Here is a 16,977-nt window from a genome sequence, read left to right as displayed (position 1 = left end):
GCCATACGTCACTGCTGGCCCCTGTCTGACCTGCTCCCAAACTGCCTCTGCTAGCACGTGGTTTGTTTTGTTTTGTTTCATTTTCATGTGTGTATATATCTACAACTCTCTTCTCAGCCTGCCCCGGAAACATCCCCATCTTCCAGTCTCCCAACATGATTATTTTGTTTGTTTTGAGGCAGGGTTTCTCTACGTAGCTCTGTCTGTCCATCCATCTGCCTGTCTGTCTGTCTTGTTATGTAGACCAGACTAGCATAGGTCTCACAGAGTTTCTCCTGCCTCTGCCTCCTGTGTATCAGTCGCTCCACTCCACTCCAACATTAGTCTTAACAACATAAACTAAACACTGTTGGAATTCCCAGCCTTATTTTACTTGACCTATCAGTTGCATTTGATCAAATGCTCTCTCTCCTGCCTAGAAACCCTTTTACACGGTCTCCGAGCCACTTCTAATAGTTTAAGTGCCCCAGTGCTTACTATTTGGGTTTTTAACCTCTTTAACTCCATCCTGTAGTTTCTTTAAAAATAAAAAATTAAAAAAATTTTTTTAAAAAGCAGGGTGTTACTTGACTACGGTAGCCTTGAACTTGCTATGATGCTGAAGATGTGAATGATCTTGAACTACTGATCCTCTTGCCTTCACCTCCCTAATGCTGGGATTACAACCAGAAGTCCTACTGTGTTAACATCACCTATGTGCTTAAATTGTCAAGTTCACACTTCCAACATAGATCTCTCTCCCCTGAATTCAACCAAGTGCCTATTTAACCTTCCATCTGGATATCCATAGACATCTCAAATTTAACATTTAAAAATGTTTTATATTTGAAGCAATCCTCCTTTGTCTGTCTTCCAGTACTAGAATTCCAACTGTGCGCAAACCCAATATGTTTAAAGAAAATTTGTTCCTTCTTCGGTCAACACCATCCCAGCAAATGGTTTCTTCCTTGGCTTAGGCCAAAACCTTCATCGTTACAGTCTCCTCTCTCTCTCATACACAGATATTTAAGAACATCACCAACTTTCCGTCTCTTCACGTACACTGGTACCACCCTGGTCTGAGACTTCATACCTAGAGTATTATACAGTCTACGGACTGGTCATTCTACTTCTCTCTTGTCTCTTTGAAGTACTTCTTACTGAACAGCCAGAGGCATTCAAGTTGGCCAAAGTCAGATCAAAACTGTCCCCAAAGGCAACCTACTTCAATTGGAATGAAACTGAATCTTTACCATGGCTTATAAATTGTACATCATCCGAGCCTCTGCTTTCCTCTCTGATCCATCACCACCCAGCCCCCATTACTATGAGATCACGATTACTGGCTCACGTGTTGTCCCTCAACCATAACAAGGACATTCTGAACCTCTGAGACTTTAGATTTGCTGTTTCCTCTGCTCGAACACAGGAACTTCCGTGGTCTAGGGCCTCTCCCATTCCATGCCACTTTATTGAAGAATTCTTTCCTTCAGAAGCTACATGGGCCTTCCTCTCTCTCTCTCTCTCTCTCTCTCTCTCCTCGTCTATTTGTCTTTTTTGGCACTCACAACAACATGACGTATTACGCTTATTTATTTGTGTATTGTGTGCCTTCCACACTTGTGTGTAAGCACCGTTCCACGACAGCAGGGACTTTGGTTACTTTTGTTCTCTGCTGTGTCCCCAGAGAGTCTGGCATCTGCTGAGGGCTCATTAAAAATTTAATGAATAAAGAAATGAACAAATAATCCCATGAATGATTATTCAGAGAGACTGATCAGAGACACAAAGTGGGGAGTCCCCAGGCTGTGTTGGCTTCGGTGGTGGTGTTGTTTTTAATTTGGGTGCACCTTTGAATAAACTGAAGATTGAGGTTAGACTCATGGGATGTTTCCTCAGTGTGAGGAAGAGACTGTACTTGAGGAAGGACACTCATGATTTCTAAATTTCACCTTTCACTTGTACACGTGAAAAGTCAGTTATGTTCATGCTTTTGGACTCATGTTTTTACATTTATTCCTAGTCACGGGACACTGGCAATACTGCTCAGCCTGTGTTTCTTTACTACATTTTCCTTAACAGTGTTTTCTCCTATACATAAAAAGTGGCCAACTTTTTTTTTTTTTTTTTTTTTTTTTTGGTTCTTTTTTTTCGAGCTGGGGACCGAACCCAGGGCCTTACGCTTCCTAGGCAAGCGCTCTACCACTGAGCTAAATCCCCAACCCTTTAAATCATTTTTAAAATTCATTTTTGTATTTAATTTTCTGTGTATGACTCCTTTGCCTTCGTATATATATATGTGCACCAACTCATGTCTGTTGCCTACAGAGGTAAGAAGGAGTAGAAATCGCTTGAAGTTAGAATTACAGGTGTTTGGAGCTGTGCTGTGGTTGCCGGGGATTGAAGCTGGTCCTCTGTAAGAGCAACAAGAGCTCTTAACCACTGAGATACCTCTCCTGCCCCTTTTGTTTTTGAGGTAGGGTCTCACCCTGTAATCCCAAGCTGGCCTACAACTCACTGTGTAGCCTAGGCTGGGCTCATATCGGTGGGCTTTCCTCCTGCCTCAACACCCCCCAAACCCCCCCAAATGCCCTGCTAACTTCTTCTTAAATCTACATTTCTTCCACACATTCGATTTTCTCTAAGGATCTAAATCTCATCTTACCCCAGGACTTTAAAAAAATAATTTGTGTGTGCATGTATGATGTGTGTGTGTGGGCACATATGCCAGGATGTATGTATGGAGGTCAGAGGGCAGCTCTGTGGCATTGGCTCTGACCTTCCACCTTTCATGTGAGTTCTAGAGATTGAAGTCAGTCTATCTGGCTCTCGAGACAAGCACTTGTTGAGCTACAATCTCCTAGCTCCAGAACCTTCTGACCAGTTCTCTCTTAAACCCAGAGGCCTTGAGGGGATGCAGTGTGCAAACACACCAAGTCATTGTGCCTCCTAAAATAAACTCTGCAGTCATCTCCAGAAGAGCGGTACCCTAGAAGCGGGGAGAACCTTTGGGACACTTAGTCCTCTCAGAGTTCCATCTGCATGAGGTGGCCAAGAGTTGCCTGCATCAAGACCGTGGTCATCACGGGCTCAGCTGCAACAAAGCCAGAGAGGAAGCTGCTGCAGATACAGAAAGTACCAGGTTAATCATGGATGACTGGTTCCACAAACAGAAACCCCTAACACAGCAATTTGGAACAGAAGAGGAGTAATTGTTCTATTAACGATGGACTGCGTCTCTGAAACCAGCTGCTGGGAGGAAGATGCTTACAAGCTGCGAGAGTCAGGTCTACACTGCCGAGCTCACTCTCCACTGACCATGTGCGCATGTAATACTTCTTCTCTTCTGGCACGGAAGGCAGACTCAATCGCATCTCCATCACACGTGGGCTAAAGATAGTGTTCTCATCCCAAATCTTCATTGCCTTGTTAGTCTTTAACTCAACGTGATCTGTTGCCTGTGTGTGCAGTGGCCTCCCAAATTACCTCCCCACGTAGCCTCTCCAGGCTCGCCACACCCAACCTTTACTTTGCTGTCAGACTCCACTTCCTGAGACAAAGATCCCATTGTCCACAACAGTTTGGGCCCCCAAACAGTTACTTCCCTGTGCACAGCCCAGGCTGGAGGCATCAGAAAGCGAGTGCAGCCACGCCTTCGAGGTTCAGGAGATCTTGCCAGGCTGCTTCCAACTCTACTCCAAATCCTCTTCCTTTGTCTTAAGGCCTTTTTGCCTCCTGTCTGTCCTCAGCACTGCCTCCCACTTCCCTTTGGATTGACTAGACAGTGGGACTGTCTGCCCATTTCAGTTATGTCCATCCTTAGACATTGCTTCTTAGGTGACCCTCGGTTTCAACCTCTGGAGATCACTGTGTCTGATCAGTCCAAAGCTCTGGACCCTAACACAGGTCCAGGCTCAAGCTTGCTTGCATTCTAAAGACAAGTTTGGACAGCGATCATGTCACTCTCTGCACCACAAGTTCTAGTAGTACCCTACCCACCACTGAAGTCGGAAGACGGAGGTTGTTTCTGCTTGCCTTTTATAGCCTGTGACTGTCTGACCTCATCTGCTATCACCTTCCTTCCTGATATATGCTCATAATTTTATCAGCATTTTTTATTCTTTTTTTTCATTTTTCTTGATTTTAAAAAAAGATTTATGTATTATGTTTATAGTGTTTTGCCTTCATGTGTGCCTATAAGCCAGAAGAGGACACCAGGTGTCCTTATAGATGGTTGTAAGCTACCAAGTGGCTGCTGGGAATTGAACTCAGGACCTCTGGAAGAGCAGCCTTGCTCTTATAAGACCTCTTGAGCCATCTCTCCAGCCCTTTCTTGATTTTTTTTGAGGTGGGGTCTGATATAACCCAGACTGGCCTCCAGCCTCTCTATATAGATCAAGGCCACTCTCACACTGATCCTCCTGCCTTTCTTCTACCTCCCAGGTGCTGTGATTGCATGTGTACACCGCTATATCCACTACTTCCCTCTGAGACAGAATTTCACAAACCCTTTAGGTAGTTAAGGCTGGCTTTGAACTCTTTTTTTTTTTTTTAATTTATTTATTTAATGTAAGTGAGTACATTGTAGCTATCTTCAGACACACAAGAAGAGAACATCGGATCCCATTACAGATGGCTGTGAGCCACCATGTGGTTGCTGGGAATTGAACTCAGGACCTCCGGAAGAGCAGTCAGTGCTCTTAACCACTGAGCCATCTCTCTAGCCGCAGCTTTGAACTCTTGATCTTCCTGCCTCTACCTCCTAAAGGCAGGTTGTACAACACTGAGTGGACAGTTAAATTTTTTTGTAATGACATTAATCTAATATTTATTCGCGTATATGCATATATGATGTTTATTACCATGTACCATGGAGGTCAGAGAAGAAGTTGTAGGAATTGGTTCTCTCCTTCCATCAGGTGAATTTCAGAGATTGGAGGCAAACACTCTTAACCAATTGAGCTATCTCCGTGGCCCACGTTTTTCTTATTGTCCAAGACCCTAACACACGTCAGCTCTTCTTGCATCCTGTGTATCTGTATTTTGCTTCCCATCTAGAGTTCTTGGGTATGTAGCCGTCTTGTGGTGGTCTGCCGGTCAAGGGTGTATGCTCCCCACAGGCAAGAACTCAGACTTATTCATCTCTTAATTTCCCATACTGCTGAAACAAATGCCCTGGGAATTACTACACAGGCAGTAAAGTCATACCATTCTGCTGCTTTACCCTCCTGATGTCCGGAAGTCGCTTGCTGTAAACAGCTGCATTAGGAGGCCCACAAGGTCCACTGTGAGCTAACGCTCCTGTTGACACTCTCCCCTTCTTTTGCCTTGTCCACAGCACAGGTGTCCTTGACTGCATCCCTTGACTGCATCCCACAAGCTCCCACCCAGAGCTCTCAGGCTCTTGTAGATACAGGGGCCACACTCTCTTCTCACAGACTAAGCACACTTGTTTTCTCAAGTGCTCGGGCCTCTGTGGAAAGCCACTTTCCCTGGCCACAGTGTAACAGTTTCATTGCTTCCCAGTTTTCCATTGTTCCTCTTCCAAAGTGTATCACCTTCATGTACATCTTGTTTCACTCAGTGTTTATCCTCTGTCCCCTCCCCTGCTCTTACTACAATGTAAGCTGCAACTTAATTTCCAACTGAGTTTTACACCCCCACTACCTAGGATAATGCCCTGTTTATTGGAGATGCCAATACATGGGGGGGGGGGGGACAGCAAACAAGTTATGTGGTCATTCGAGCCTGTAACCCAGAGGCTGAGGCGAAGATTGCAGCACATTTAAAACCACCTTGGATTACACATGAAACGCTTAAAAGCAACAACAACAACCACCCCAACCAAAGAAAACCAAAACAACTCCCCACACAAAGAAGTAATAATCCTAGCACCCAAAGGGGAAGAGAGGCAGGCACAGAGGCTGAGGCTAGAAAGGAGGCCTGCTAAGGCAGCCGAAGCTACAGGGTGAATTTCAGGAACGGAGGGGTGTGGGGGTGGAGGGGATGGTACACTAGGACGAGGAAAGCAAGCAAGCAAGCAAACAAGAAGAAAAAATAAAAACAAAACAACAAAACCCCCAGCACATTAACAGAAGGAGCACAGTAAATATTTGTTATGTTGAATTAAAAGTGTCAGAAACAGGGCACACCTTTCCCAGCTCTAAGAGTAAGGCAGTTGAAGAGATTGGTGATGTGGGGTGAAAGTTGTCTGTTGTATGAGTTTGCGGTGGTGGAAGGGCAGCGAGGCAGCTCTTCAGACACAGTTGGGGCTCATAATTGCCCTGTGAGAGGCTCGCACCTGGGAGCCGGGCTGCTGGGGGTGCTCGCCAGCCACCCCTTTGGGACGCTTATCTTCCACACAGGTGTTCTAAATTGTTTTGGTCTTGGCCTCTTCGCTAAACTCCTCAAAGTCTCAGAACCCCGCGGGGAAGGGGTGGGGGTGGGGTGGAGGAGAGTGTTGCATGAGTGACACTTCTCAGCGCTATGTAAGAAAGCACCCGGAGTGGAAAGATGACCAAACTTCACAAAGGACTAGGGGGTCTTGGAAAAGCAAGCTCTGATGAAGGGCAGTGTGTTGTGGGACTTTATTCTACCCGTGAGAAAATTTTCTCCCTGGTTTACTTTTCTGCAGGTCCCTAACTTTCTACAAGGGACTTCGCCCTGCTCTCTGCCTCTTCCTTCACGACTCCATAGTATTTTTTTTATTTTTTCTTTTCTTTCTTTCTTTCTTTTTTTTTTTTTACGCTTCGCTGCTACTACAGTAAGCGCCTGCCTTCTCAGTATTTGCCTTACGATCTTGGGTGCCTTGATTGTAAACAAAACACTTTAGATTCGTAGTGAGGTCGGCTAAGCTCAGCCTTTCTGCTGGCAACCAGACTTCTTAAGGTGGAGTGGCCAGGACTGCTTTACGTGTGAGATTAACAGATCAACAAAATGGTGCTCCTACAGAATGCTGAGAGACTCCGGCTGTACAGGGACAGAAGTGTTAAGTTTCTGCTTTCGTACTGATATTATTGTGATGAATAAACAAAGTTCTTCAGTGGACTGTAATTTCTCCATTTTTACATAAGAGCTATAATTCACACAGAAAGAGACAAAGAGGAGCTCCTTGCAGCCTAGCGATTACTTTATTTTAGTTTAACTTTTGAGACACGATCTTACATAGCCCAGGATGGTCGTGAACTCTCCCGTGTAGTTGAGGATGACTTTGAATTTCCTTACCTCTGCAGTGCTGGACAAGAATGGACACTATCGTGGACATAAGGCTCACCCCAATTTTACTGTGCCTTCTTCCCAAGTTCAGTAAATTAAGTAGGAATGTTAAATGTAGGGGGGAGGGGAACAGCTGGGAGACTGGTGAGCCGGGTTCAATGGGTAAGACCCCTGCCATACAAGCCTGGCACCCTGAGTTTAATCTGCAGAGCCCATGTAAAGGTGAAGGGGGGAAACTGACTCAACAAAATAGTCTTCTTTTTTTTTTTTTTTTTTTCTTTTCTTTTTTCGAGCTGGGACGGAACCCAGGGCCTTGCGCTTGCTAGGCAAGCGCTCTACCACTGAGCTAAATCCCCAACCCCTTAACAAAATAGTCTTCTGACCTGCACACACACACACGTGCATGCCATGACGACACATGTGCACAACATTGCAATAATAATTTTTTTCAATTATAGTGTGTGTGTGCGCGCATGCGTGCGTAGGTCAGAGGTCACAGTACACCTTGTGAGAAGAGTCAACTCTTGCTATCATATGGATTCTGAAAACTGACCCCAGTTTGTCTGGCATTTTGGCCAGCGCCTTTACCCGCTGAGCCATCTCATAGCCCGAATCTAAAAAATCAAAACAGCAGCCTGAACACAGTGGGGTGGACCCATACATAGTCCCAGTTACTGTGTTTTGTTTCGGGGACAGAGTCTCCCGTAACACACACAATCTGACCACCAACTCAGCTATGCAGTCAAGAACGACCTTACATGATCCTCTTGCCTTGCTGAGGCAAGATGGCGCCAAGCTCAGCATCCTAGCCACTTGGGAATCGAGGAGGAACCCAGAAGTTCAAGGCCAGCCTGAACAACACAGTGCGAAACCACCTCAAACAAACCACCAGAGAAGAGGCCACTTCCCACGTTCGTCCCAACTGAACCGTGCAGAAGGCCTGGCTTTGAAGTCCACCCCAGATGCTGCCTTCTTCACTGCTCTCTGGGTACCATCCGTCCTTTTGGGTCTGTATTTCATCTGCACACGTAGGTGGCGATACCAAAGGCCTGTGACAGCTGCACTAGATGACAGTGACATCGAAGGAACATCTGTGGGCAGCCCAGGCCTGGAAAGAGCCATTTTGGATCCTTGTTAGAGAGAAGGGCCTACAGATCGAAATCCGTGCAAATCCAGGCAAAACCGGGAACACCGAGACCACCAGGAGGGAGGGGGGCAGAAAATGAAACACCCTGGGAATGAGGAGACTTGCATCTAATCCTGACTCTGCCACCAACTGGATGGAGGTCCCCAGACAGGAAACCAGAGGATCAATTTCCTCATTGCTAAAAAAGAGGCTAAACTCATCTAAGGGCTTTCTGGACTGTTACATTTTGACTCCAGGAGGCAAGGTGTGGATGCACACACGCGCGCGCACACACACACACACACACACACACACACACACACACACACCCTGACAGACAAGATGTGGCTAAGAAAACAGGTCAATATTCAGTTTCACCTACACCATAGGAGCATAAGAAAACTATGCTTCTATGGGACACTAAAACAGGAATTTTATTTCTAATAAGATGTATTGTGTTTAGCACAAACCAAGACTGTTGGGGAATACTAGTGGGTAAAGCTCTTAAAAATCTCACTGAACTCTGAGTCACGACAGGCCGGCCTATTTTAACTTCTATCACTGTTTTAACTTTCTACCACTGTGCTCAGCATTGACAGAGAAACGTGAAGTTGCCCAAAGAGCTAAAAAAAAAAAAAAAAAAAATACCCAAACAATATTAGTAGGTGTTGGTAATCCCTGGGTGGTGGTATTATAAATCACTTGCAAATCTAGTCTTGGACCCTTAGGAAAGCATTTTCGAGAGCCTGCAGCTCTCTAAAAGTATTTGCTTGTATTTGAATATTGTTCTGAGTAGGTTGGAAGCAACAGGCTGGTGGGAGAGAAAAGGGAGGAAGGAAGGAGCTGTTGTCGTTGGCGTCTGGACTCAGGTGGAGGAAACGGCTTCAGCTCTGGGGGAAAAGAACTGCAGAGTATAGAAACTATAGAGGCGAGTTCCCACACGCAACCTATAGCAATGGCTTTCCCACTTGGAAAGCACTTGGTTCCCACCGTGCTTGGGAACCAAGAAAAATCAGAGCTGGCTTTTTCAAAACTTAGTGTCTGGAATGGCTATAAAGCAGATGAAGAGGCTTGAGAGAGCACTGAGGGTTTTGAATCTCGAGATGGGAGTGCTTGGATTCAGAAACACCCTGATAAGAGTCGTCAGTCCTGGCTCCTTTTAGAAGCCGTCTCCGGGCTTGTCCTATTTAGCAGAGACTTCTGGGGTCAGGCTAAGCGGCCGATTCCCGCAACCTAGCTAAGTCACCCTGCGGGGGGTGGGGGTGGGGGATCCCAGGCACCGAGCCAAGGTTTCCTGGATCTCTCGCCTACCCTCCCTCATTCCCACCTGGGCGAATGCAGGTGGGTTGAACTAGCCACTGAGGCTCCTAAGAAGCCGCCAGCGACCTCGGAGCTCACTGGCCCAGGCCCTGGGTTTCGCGGGCAAAGACCTGGAGGTCGCAGTCGGGAGCGGTGGCGCGCCTGCCAGCGCAGCTCTGCAGCGCCCGGACCTAGATTCCCGGGTCTCCGCCTGGCCGCCGCGCTGGCCCCTCCCCAGCTCTTCGGCCGTTTGGCTAGTTTGTTTGTCTTATTTTTAATTTCTCCGGGGCCAGCCAGAGCAGGTTTGTTGGCAGTCGTACACCTCCGAGTAGTCACGCGACCAACCAATGTCCTGGCGGCTGTACGGGGAGGCGGCGCGCTCGGGAGCGCGGAGAGGCGGCGGCGCCGCGCCCGGGGCCACCTTAAGAGCGCGCTCGCCAGCCTGGGCGGAGCGGCTCCCGGCGCCGAGACCAATGGAGCTCCTCCTCTGTTTAAATAGACTTGCATTGTCAATCATCTTCTTCTTCGTCAGCCTCCCTTCCACCGCCATATTGGGCAACTAAAAAAGGAGGGGGGCTCGTGCTTTCGGGGTGTTTTTCCCCCCTCATCCCTTGTCCCGACTCACTCGCGGCTCCGAGACTCGCGCGGCGGCAAGGTTTGGAGAGGGGCTGCGTTCGCGGGACCCACGGGCTCGCCCCAGCCTACACTCCGACTGTTTGCCACCTCCTCCTGCCTCCTCCCCTCCCTTCCCCGCCCTCCAGTACACTTGATCACTGAAGCCTCGAGCTGCGCGGCCCGGGCGTCCCTGCGCCTCTCTCCCCCAGACCTGCGCGCTCTTGCGGCTCGGACGGTCGCTCGCCTGGCTCTACTCCACTTGGCCGTCTCTGTGTGCAGTCGCAGAACTTCGAAGTGGGGTTTGCGCTGCGGCAGGGGCGTTTCGCTTTTGTTTGGTTTTGTTGTTTATTTCATTTCATTTTTTTTTTTTTTCGGAGAGAGGCGAGGCGGTGGTCCACACCCGCCCGGGGAGGAAGATGTCAAACGTGAGAGTGTCTAACGGGAGCCCGAGCCTGGAGCGGATGGACGCCAGACAAACGGAGCACCCCAAGCCTTCCGCCTGCAGAAACCTCTTCGGCCCGGTCAATCATGAAGAACTAACCCGGGACTTGGAGAAGCACTGCCGAGATATGGAAGAAGCGAGCCAGCGCAAGTGGAATTTCGACTTTCAGAATCATAAGCCCCTGGAGGGCAGATACGAGTGGCAGGAGGTGGAGAGGGGCAGCTTGCCCGAGTTCTACTACAGACCCCCGCGCCCCCCCAAGAGCGCCTGCAAGGTGCCGGCGCAGGAGAGCTTGGATGTCAGCGGGAGCCGCCAGGCGGTGCCTTCAATTGGGTCTCAGGCAAACTCTGAGGACCGGCATTTGGTGGACCAAATGCCTGACTCGTCAGACAGTCCGGCTGGGTTAGCGGAGCAGTGTCCAGGGATGAGGAAGCGACCTGCGGCAGAAGGTGATGATTCTTTGGAAAACTTAAAATGTCTGTCTGTCTCCGTAGCTCCTCTTTGCTAGACCCTGTTCGCTTGCTTTTTCCTGCGTGTTCTGCTTTAGTTCTGGGAGATCGAGCCTGTTTGATGCTTAGGTTTGAAATACCCCCAGCTGACTGCTTGGCCTGTTTATGATTTTGAAGTCAGAAGCCGGAGATAGTAAGATGTGATAACTTCCCCAGCCTAACGCGTCACAGTTCCTCCCCTCTAGCCAGCTGTAGAAATGTGACAAAAGTTAGGATGTTTACCAACTGCCTCCTTCTTGGCTAGGGGGAGAAAAGGAGACGTGGGGCATAGAATACTTCTTGTGTTAGTGGAAACAACCTCATTTTGTGTCCTTAGAGGCTACCGGGGATGACGGGTCCAGGGGTCGTGGGTGGAGGTAGTGGGTTGATCATCCCTTGACTCTTGGGCCAACTTCTGTCAGCCATTGTTCTCGATCATAAAGATGGTTTGTGTGTGTTCTTTTAAAAATTTCCCCTTGCCCCCCTCTTAGATTCTTCTTCGCAAAACAAAAGGGCCAACAGAACAGAAGAAAATGTTTCAGACGGTTCCCCGAATGCTGGCACTGTGGAGCAGACGCCCAAGAAGCCCGGCCTTCGACGCCAGACGTAAACAGCTCCGGTGGGTTAATGAGGAAGAGCACAACACTGACACCCTAGCTGGGCTGCGCTCCCCGGGGGGGCCTGCAGACCCCAGAACTGCTGGCAGATTACTTGCCTGCCAGGAGGAATTACTTTCCTAGGTCAAAAAATTAACACTGAGGAAGGCTGGAATCACTTGAGGGGACTGTATGCAGTATTTGTATCCCAAGATGTTTACCTTAAAATGGAACCAGAATGTGTCCCAAGCAAGAACTTGCCACCAAGGCCCCAAAGGATAGGGAAAGTTATATCCTTCTGAATCCCATTAAAACTTAGGCTGGAAATGACAATTTTCCTTCCCATTCTCACTTCATGAGAACCCATTTGCCAGAGGTTCGTTTTCAGCCAATAACCTATTTTGAGCCGTTTGAACCATAGAAAAATGGCAAATATATAATTACGTTTATATTCTTAAAAGGAAAACCAGGTACACGTAGTGCACGTTTGGTTAGGAGTGTCTTGCGTTCTTCTGCTTTTGTTTTGGTTTTTGGTTTTTTTTTTGTTTTTTTTTTTTTTGTTTTTTTTTTGGTTTTTTGAAATAGTGTTTCTCTGTGTTAACAAACAGCCCTGGAGATTGCTCTGTGGACCAGGCTGGATTTGAACTTACAGAAATCTGGCTGCCTCTGCCTCCTGAGTGCTGGGATCAGAGGCATTTTGCCACCACCTCCCTGTACTTTTTTTTTAATCTTTTTTTTTTTTTTAAGTTGTGCCTTTCCTTGTATGCTGGTAAATTTTGGAGAGTAAGAAAGGGACTTTAAAAAAAAAAAATTAGAATGGAAAGTTCAGAAGTACTAACGCTCCCACAGAATTTCTGATTTTAACCCTGAGGTTACAAAGCAGAAGTTAAATGAGCAGCCAGAGGAAGCAGTCCTCTAACACGTCAGCACCGTATGCTAATTGTGCTGGAACAGGATGGTTTGGATGTTTATAGGGGAAATGGATGGTAGATGTTAGGACCAACTGAGAAGGTCCAGCACAAGTGTGGATTTTTCCATGTGTCAAAATCTCATCACCCCACTTGCCTAATTAGAGTAACCCAGCCCCTAAATTTACATAGATTGACTATTCATATGATCCGACGACATATAATAATTTATAAGCTTGTTATGAACAAAGGCAGCAGTCTCTATTTCTAAAGCCCACTCGTAACCCAGCATATAAATAGATCTTAACAGTTTATTATGAACTTTCCAGGTCCTCATTTATTGAAATTTAAAAATAAGGGATATAGAGATGGCATAGGGTTCCAGTTTGTTGTGTTTAGAAGTCATAACGTCATGATATACCTTCTACAGACATAGCATTTTTTTTTTTTTTTTTTTTTTTTTTTTGAGCTGATGGAAAATGGCCATTAGAACCACCTTCCGTATAACACCCTCTATAAAGTGGGCAAATTGGATGGAAGCTCTTTCTAAATAGCCATCACACCTGTGTTGGTCTGTGTGGCTTGGGGCCTAGCTTTTCAGATGAGCCTCCTGGATTTTTACCTGGCCTGTTAGAATAAAGGGCATTTATTGGCCAAGCAACCATAAGACTCTAGTCAAAAGCACTCAGGCAAATATGTTGCATATGAGTAAGAAATCGAAAGGTTGCATAGACTTTGTATGTGTGGGGGTTTTTCGTATTTTTATAATTGCATTTCCAGGTATTTTTCAAATATATCAGGAAAATATACTACTCTGAAGTGTGATCCTGAATTTCTTTTCTTTCTCACCCTTTTTGACCCAGATTTTATAGATCGAGTTTCTCAACCTCTGCACTGTTGACATTTTGAGCCAAATTACTCTTTGTTGTGGTAGGCACTCCTGTACAGTTTAGAATGATGGGCATTATCTCTGGCCTCTCCCATCGGACACCAGGAGCAATCCTCTTCCCGAAGCTGTGACAATCAGACATGTCTCTAGACATTTCCAAATGTCCCCTGGGGCGTGGGAGGGCCTCACAAAATTGCCTGCTTCTTGAGGACCTTGACTCTAACACCACACACAGCAGAACAAAAATCCAGTGAAGATAGTGTGGGGGATAACTGTAGTCTTCAGACCTTTAGTGCCTGTATTTATCCTGCATCACTGAAATGTTTGATAACTAAGATAGTAGCAAAATGATTTCTGTACTTTGGCAATGTTACTCTAGTGTCTTCTCCCTAATTGTTTTGTTTCTTTTTGCAGAATTAAGAATAATTCCTTGTTTATTAGATACATCACTGCTTTATGAAGCAAGGAAGACATACATGAAAAAGTTTAAATACATATCGCTGACTCCATTGAATGGACATCCTGTATAAGCACTGAGAAAGCAAAAACAATAACACTAAACATTTTAGGCACTCTTAAACCATCTGCCTCTAAAAGCATTGGATGTAGCATTGCGCAATTAGGTTTTTCCTTATTTGCTTCATTGTACTACCTGTGTATATAGTTTTTATCTTTTACTATGTAGCACATAAACATTAGGGATGGGAGGGCAGGGTGGGGCTGAGGAATCAGCATGGGGGGGAGGTGAAGAACTTGCTTCAGTTTGTAGCAAGGAGAAAAAATATTTGACTTGCATAAAGAGAAGCAACTTGGGTGGGGGGAAGGGCTTGAATTCCTTTCTTTAAAGATGTAGTGTCCTTTCGGTGAGAACTGATCCTTTATTTTTAAAATAATCAAAATTTGAATAATCGCCACAGGGAGTTGCTATTTACTTTTACCTGAAGCATATTCTCATTTGGGAGTTCCGAAGATTCTGTTATGTAGCAAGAAATGGCTTAAAAAATTTTTTTTTCTTGAAATTGGAATTTATCAGTTAATTGTTTAGCGGTAATCACCCCCAGATAACACTGGGCAAAACTCTGGGGTACATGATAAGAAATTCTGAATTCTTAGAATTGACTATCTCAGATCATATTTGCTGAGAAAATTTCTTAGTGTTCTTTTCACAGTGAACATAATCCTAAGTCCTTGGATATTTTTAGAAGTCTTTTAACTTTACACAAATAATGAAATAATTTTTTTTCTTTTTAAATTCAAAGTTTCTCACCCTAATTGTTAATTTGCCCCCAAGGAAAGTTGTTTTTAAAAGAAAAGAAAAAGGATACTTGTAGAGTGAGTGAAATGGATACTACACCTTTAAACAGTGTTTCTTCATTGCCTGTGTATGAGAAAAACTTTGAATTGTGCCTGTGTATATAACTCTGTAAAGACACTGAAAATTATACTAACTTATTTATGTTCAAAAGAGATTTTTTTTTTAATCTAGACAATATACAAGCCAAAGTGGCATGTTTTGTGCATTTGTAAATGCTGTATTGGGTAGACTAGCATCCCTCCCCCCTTTTGTTAAATAATATGGCTATGCTTAAAAGGTTGCATACTGAGCCAAGTATAATTTTTGTAATGTGTGAAAAAGATAGCAATTATTGTTACACATCAAGCAATCAATAAAGAAAACTTCCATAGTTAATCTTTGAGTGCAACTGTCATGTGCTTTATTGAGCTTGAGGTATTCAGCCTGGCATGCTTCAGATACAATGCAAAGTGAGAGACATCTACAGAATCTCGGCCTACCTTTAGGATGATTTGTGTGTGAAGGTGGGTGGAGGATAGTGGTGGGGGTCTGGATATACTTAGTGGCCATTTTTCGTCCTTGTCCTATACGGATAGACAAAGCTTAACAGGAAAGAGGAAAAGCCACATTTTCATGTAAGACCATCAGCAGTCCCCATTTAGTTAAAATGTTTATGTTTTCTAGGATGTGAGTGTGTGAGAACCAGGGGGGGGGCTTACATAAGTGTAGTCTGATCACACATCTGCAGTACTGAAAATGAAAGTGATGTAACAACTTCTCTAGATTCTCTATTTACACTTTTGGAGTGGCGTGAGGGATGAAAATCTGATTCCCAGCCTACCAACCTTGTCCACAATAGCCCAACACACAGGTCCTTACGAACCAAGTTTTTCCACACTAGTTGGTTGAAATGAAATTGGTCATACACAGATCCCTCAATTTTTGAATATTTATATTATAGTTAAATGCATCCAAAAAATAGTTAAAATACTAAAACAGAGTCTTCTGTGCTCATATCTGCTCAGCAGGGATGCATTTTTTTTTTTTACTTAAAAAAATACAGAAACGGGGCATTTTAAAAGCCAGGTTTATCAAAAATAATTCTCTGAATAACACTCTGATTTTTAAAACGTGGTTAAGGTGTAAAGTAAATTATAAGAAAATTTACGGGTAAATTGTGAAAAATCCAGATTTGGGTTAAATTATTCATTGACATACTCCCACTTATATCACAGCACCCCAAGAGGATTATAAATAATTCTAACATTTTTGACTAGGTTTTTTTTCTTTTCTTCCTTCCTTTCTTTCTTTCTTTCTTCCTTCCTTCCTTCCTTTCTTTCTTTCTTTCTTTCTTTCTTTCTTTCTTTCTTTCTTTTAATTAAAGCAAGAGTTGGATTTTCTTCCTGTGCGGGATGCGAAAATAAGATCTTTTGGTCGTTGGGCCAAGTCCTTCAAGTAGGTATTATTTTAATTAAAGACTAAAGGTGTTTTGTGGTTCTGTTTAAAACATAAAGGGTGGCTTGCAGGAGGACCAAGAGTCAGGAAATCGATCCAAATTGGGAAAACACACCTCTGTTGCTGCACGGACCTCATTTTCCTTTCATACTTTTGTTTTTTTTTTATTTTAATGTGAATTTTGAGAAACAGAATTTTAGGATTGGTGGACCGGGAAGAGGTGGATGCTCTCTGCGCCAGGCACGTCCACAGGGACGCACCCCCCGCCCAAGTCACTGTGCCCTCCATCCTCCGAACCTGTGTGTCAAGCCTCCACATACAATCTGGTGATTCAAATGGTCCTTTTCCCCGGGACCTGGACTCCTGCGCCCGCTGTGAACGTTCCTTTGCGGGTTTGCGGCCGCCGGAATCAGCTACCCGTTACCCCACTGCCCCGGCCACGGCCCGGTAGTCTCCCCAACTGTCCCGCAGCCCCGATCCCGCCCGCTCGCTGTAGCAACTGCTGGTCGGGCTGGCTGGCGCCTGGAGACCAAAAGTCTCTAATGTCGCCGGCTGCTTGCAAGTCCCGCACTGCCAGGGTAGCAGCGCGCAGTTCCCGCGCCCTGGGCGCCCGCAGGCCGCAGAAAGCGGCCGCGCCTCTGTCCGCGCAGTCGGGCTGGGTTACTTTTCAG

General features: G+C 45.6%; 1 protein-coding gene across 1 annotated transcript; it reads left to right on the top strand.

Moving 5' to 3' along the window:
• The first annotated feature begins 10,132 nt into the window (after nucleotides 1-10,132).
• Cdkn1b (cyclin dependent kinase inhibitor 1B) lies at nucleotides 10,133-15,247 on the top strand. The gene is made up of 3 exons (XM_032905534.1): nucleotides 10,133-11,125; nucleotides 11,656-11,783; nucleotides 13,972-15,247. The coding sequence occupies exons 1-2, from the start codon at nucleotides 10,651-10,653 to the stop codon at nucleotides 11,772-11,774; spliced, it is 594 nt and encodes a 197-aa protein (XP_032761425.1). The 5' UTR covers nucleotides 10,133-10,650; the 3' UTR covers nucleotides 11,775-11,783; nucleotides 13,972-15,247.
• Nucleotides 15,248-16,977: the final 1,730 nt, after the last annotated feature.

Source organism: Rattus rattus, chromosome 6 (genome assembly GCF_011064425.1).
Source record: "Rattus rattus isolate New Zealand chromosome 6, Rrattus_CSIRO_v1, whole genome shotgun sequence".
Lineage (NCBI taxonomy): Eukaryota > Metazoa > Chordata > Mammalia > Rodentia > Muridae > Rattus > Rattus rattus.
The sequence above is the reverse complement of the archived record's forward strand: the minus strand, read 5'-3'. Positions and strand labels throughout refer to the sequence as shown.

Bases quoted from the DNA above. Each gene is read 5' to 3' on its own strand.
- Cdkn1b (XM_032905534.1), top strand. From the start codon at position 10,651: ATGTCAAACGTGAGAGTGTCTAACGGGAGCCCGAGCCTGGAGCGGATG. The intron at 11,126-11,655 runs GTGATGATTCTT...CCCCCCTCTTAG, and splicing joins GAAGCGACCTGCGGCAGAAG to ATTCTTCTTCGCAAAACAAA.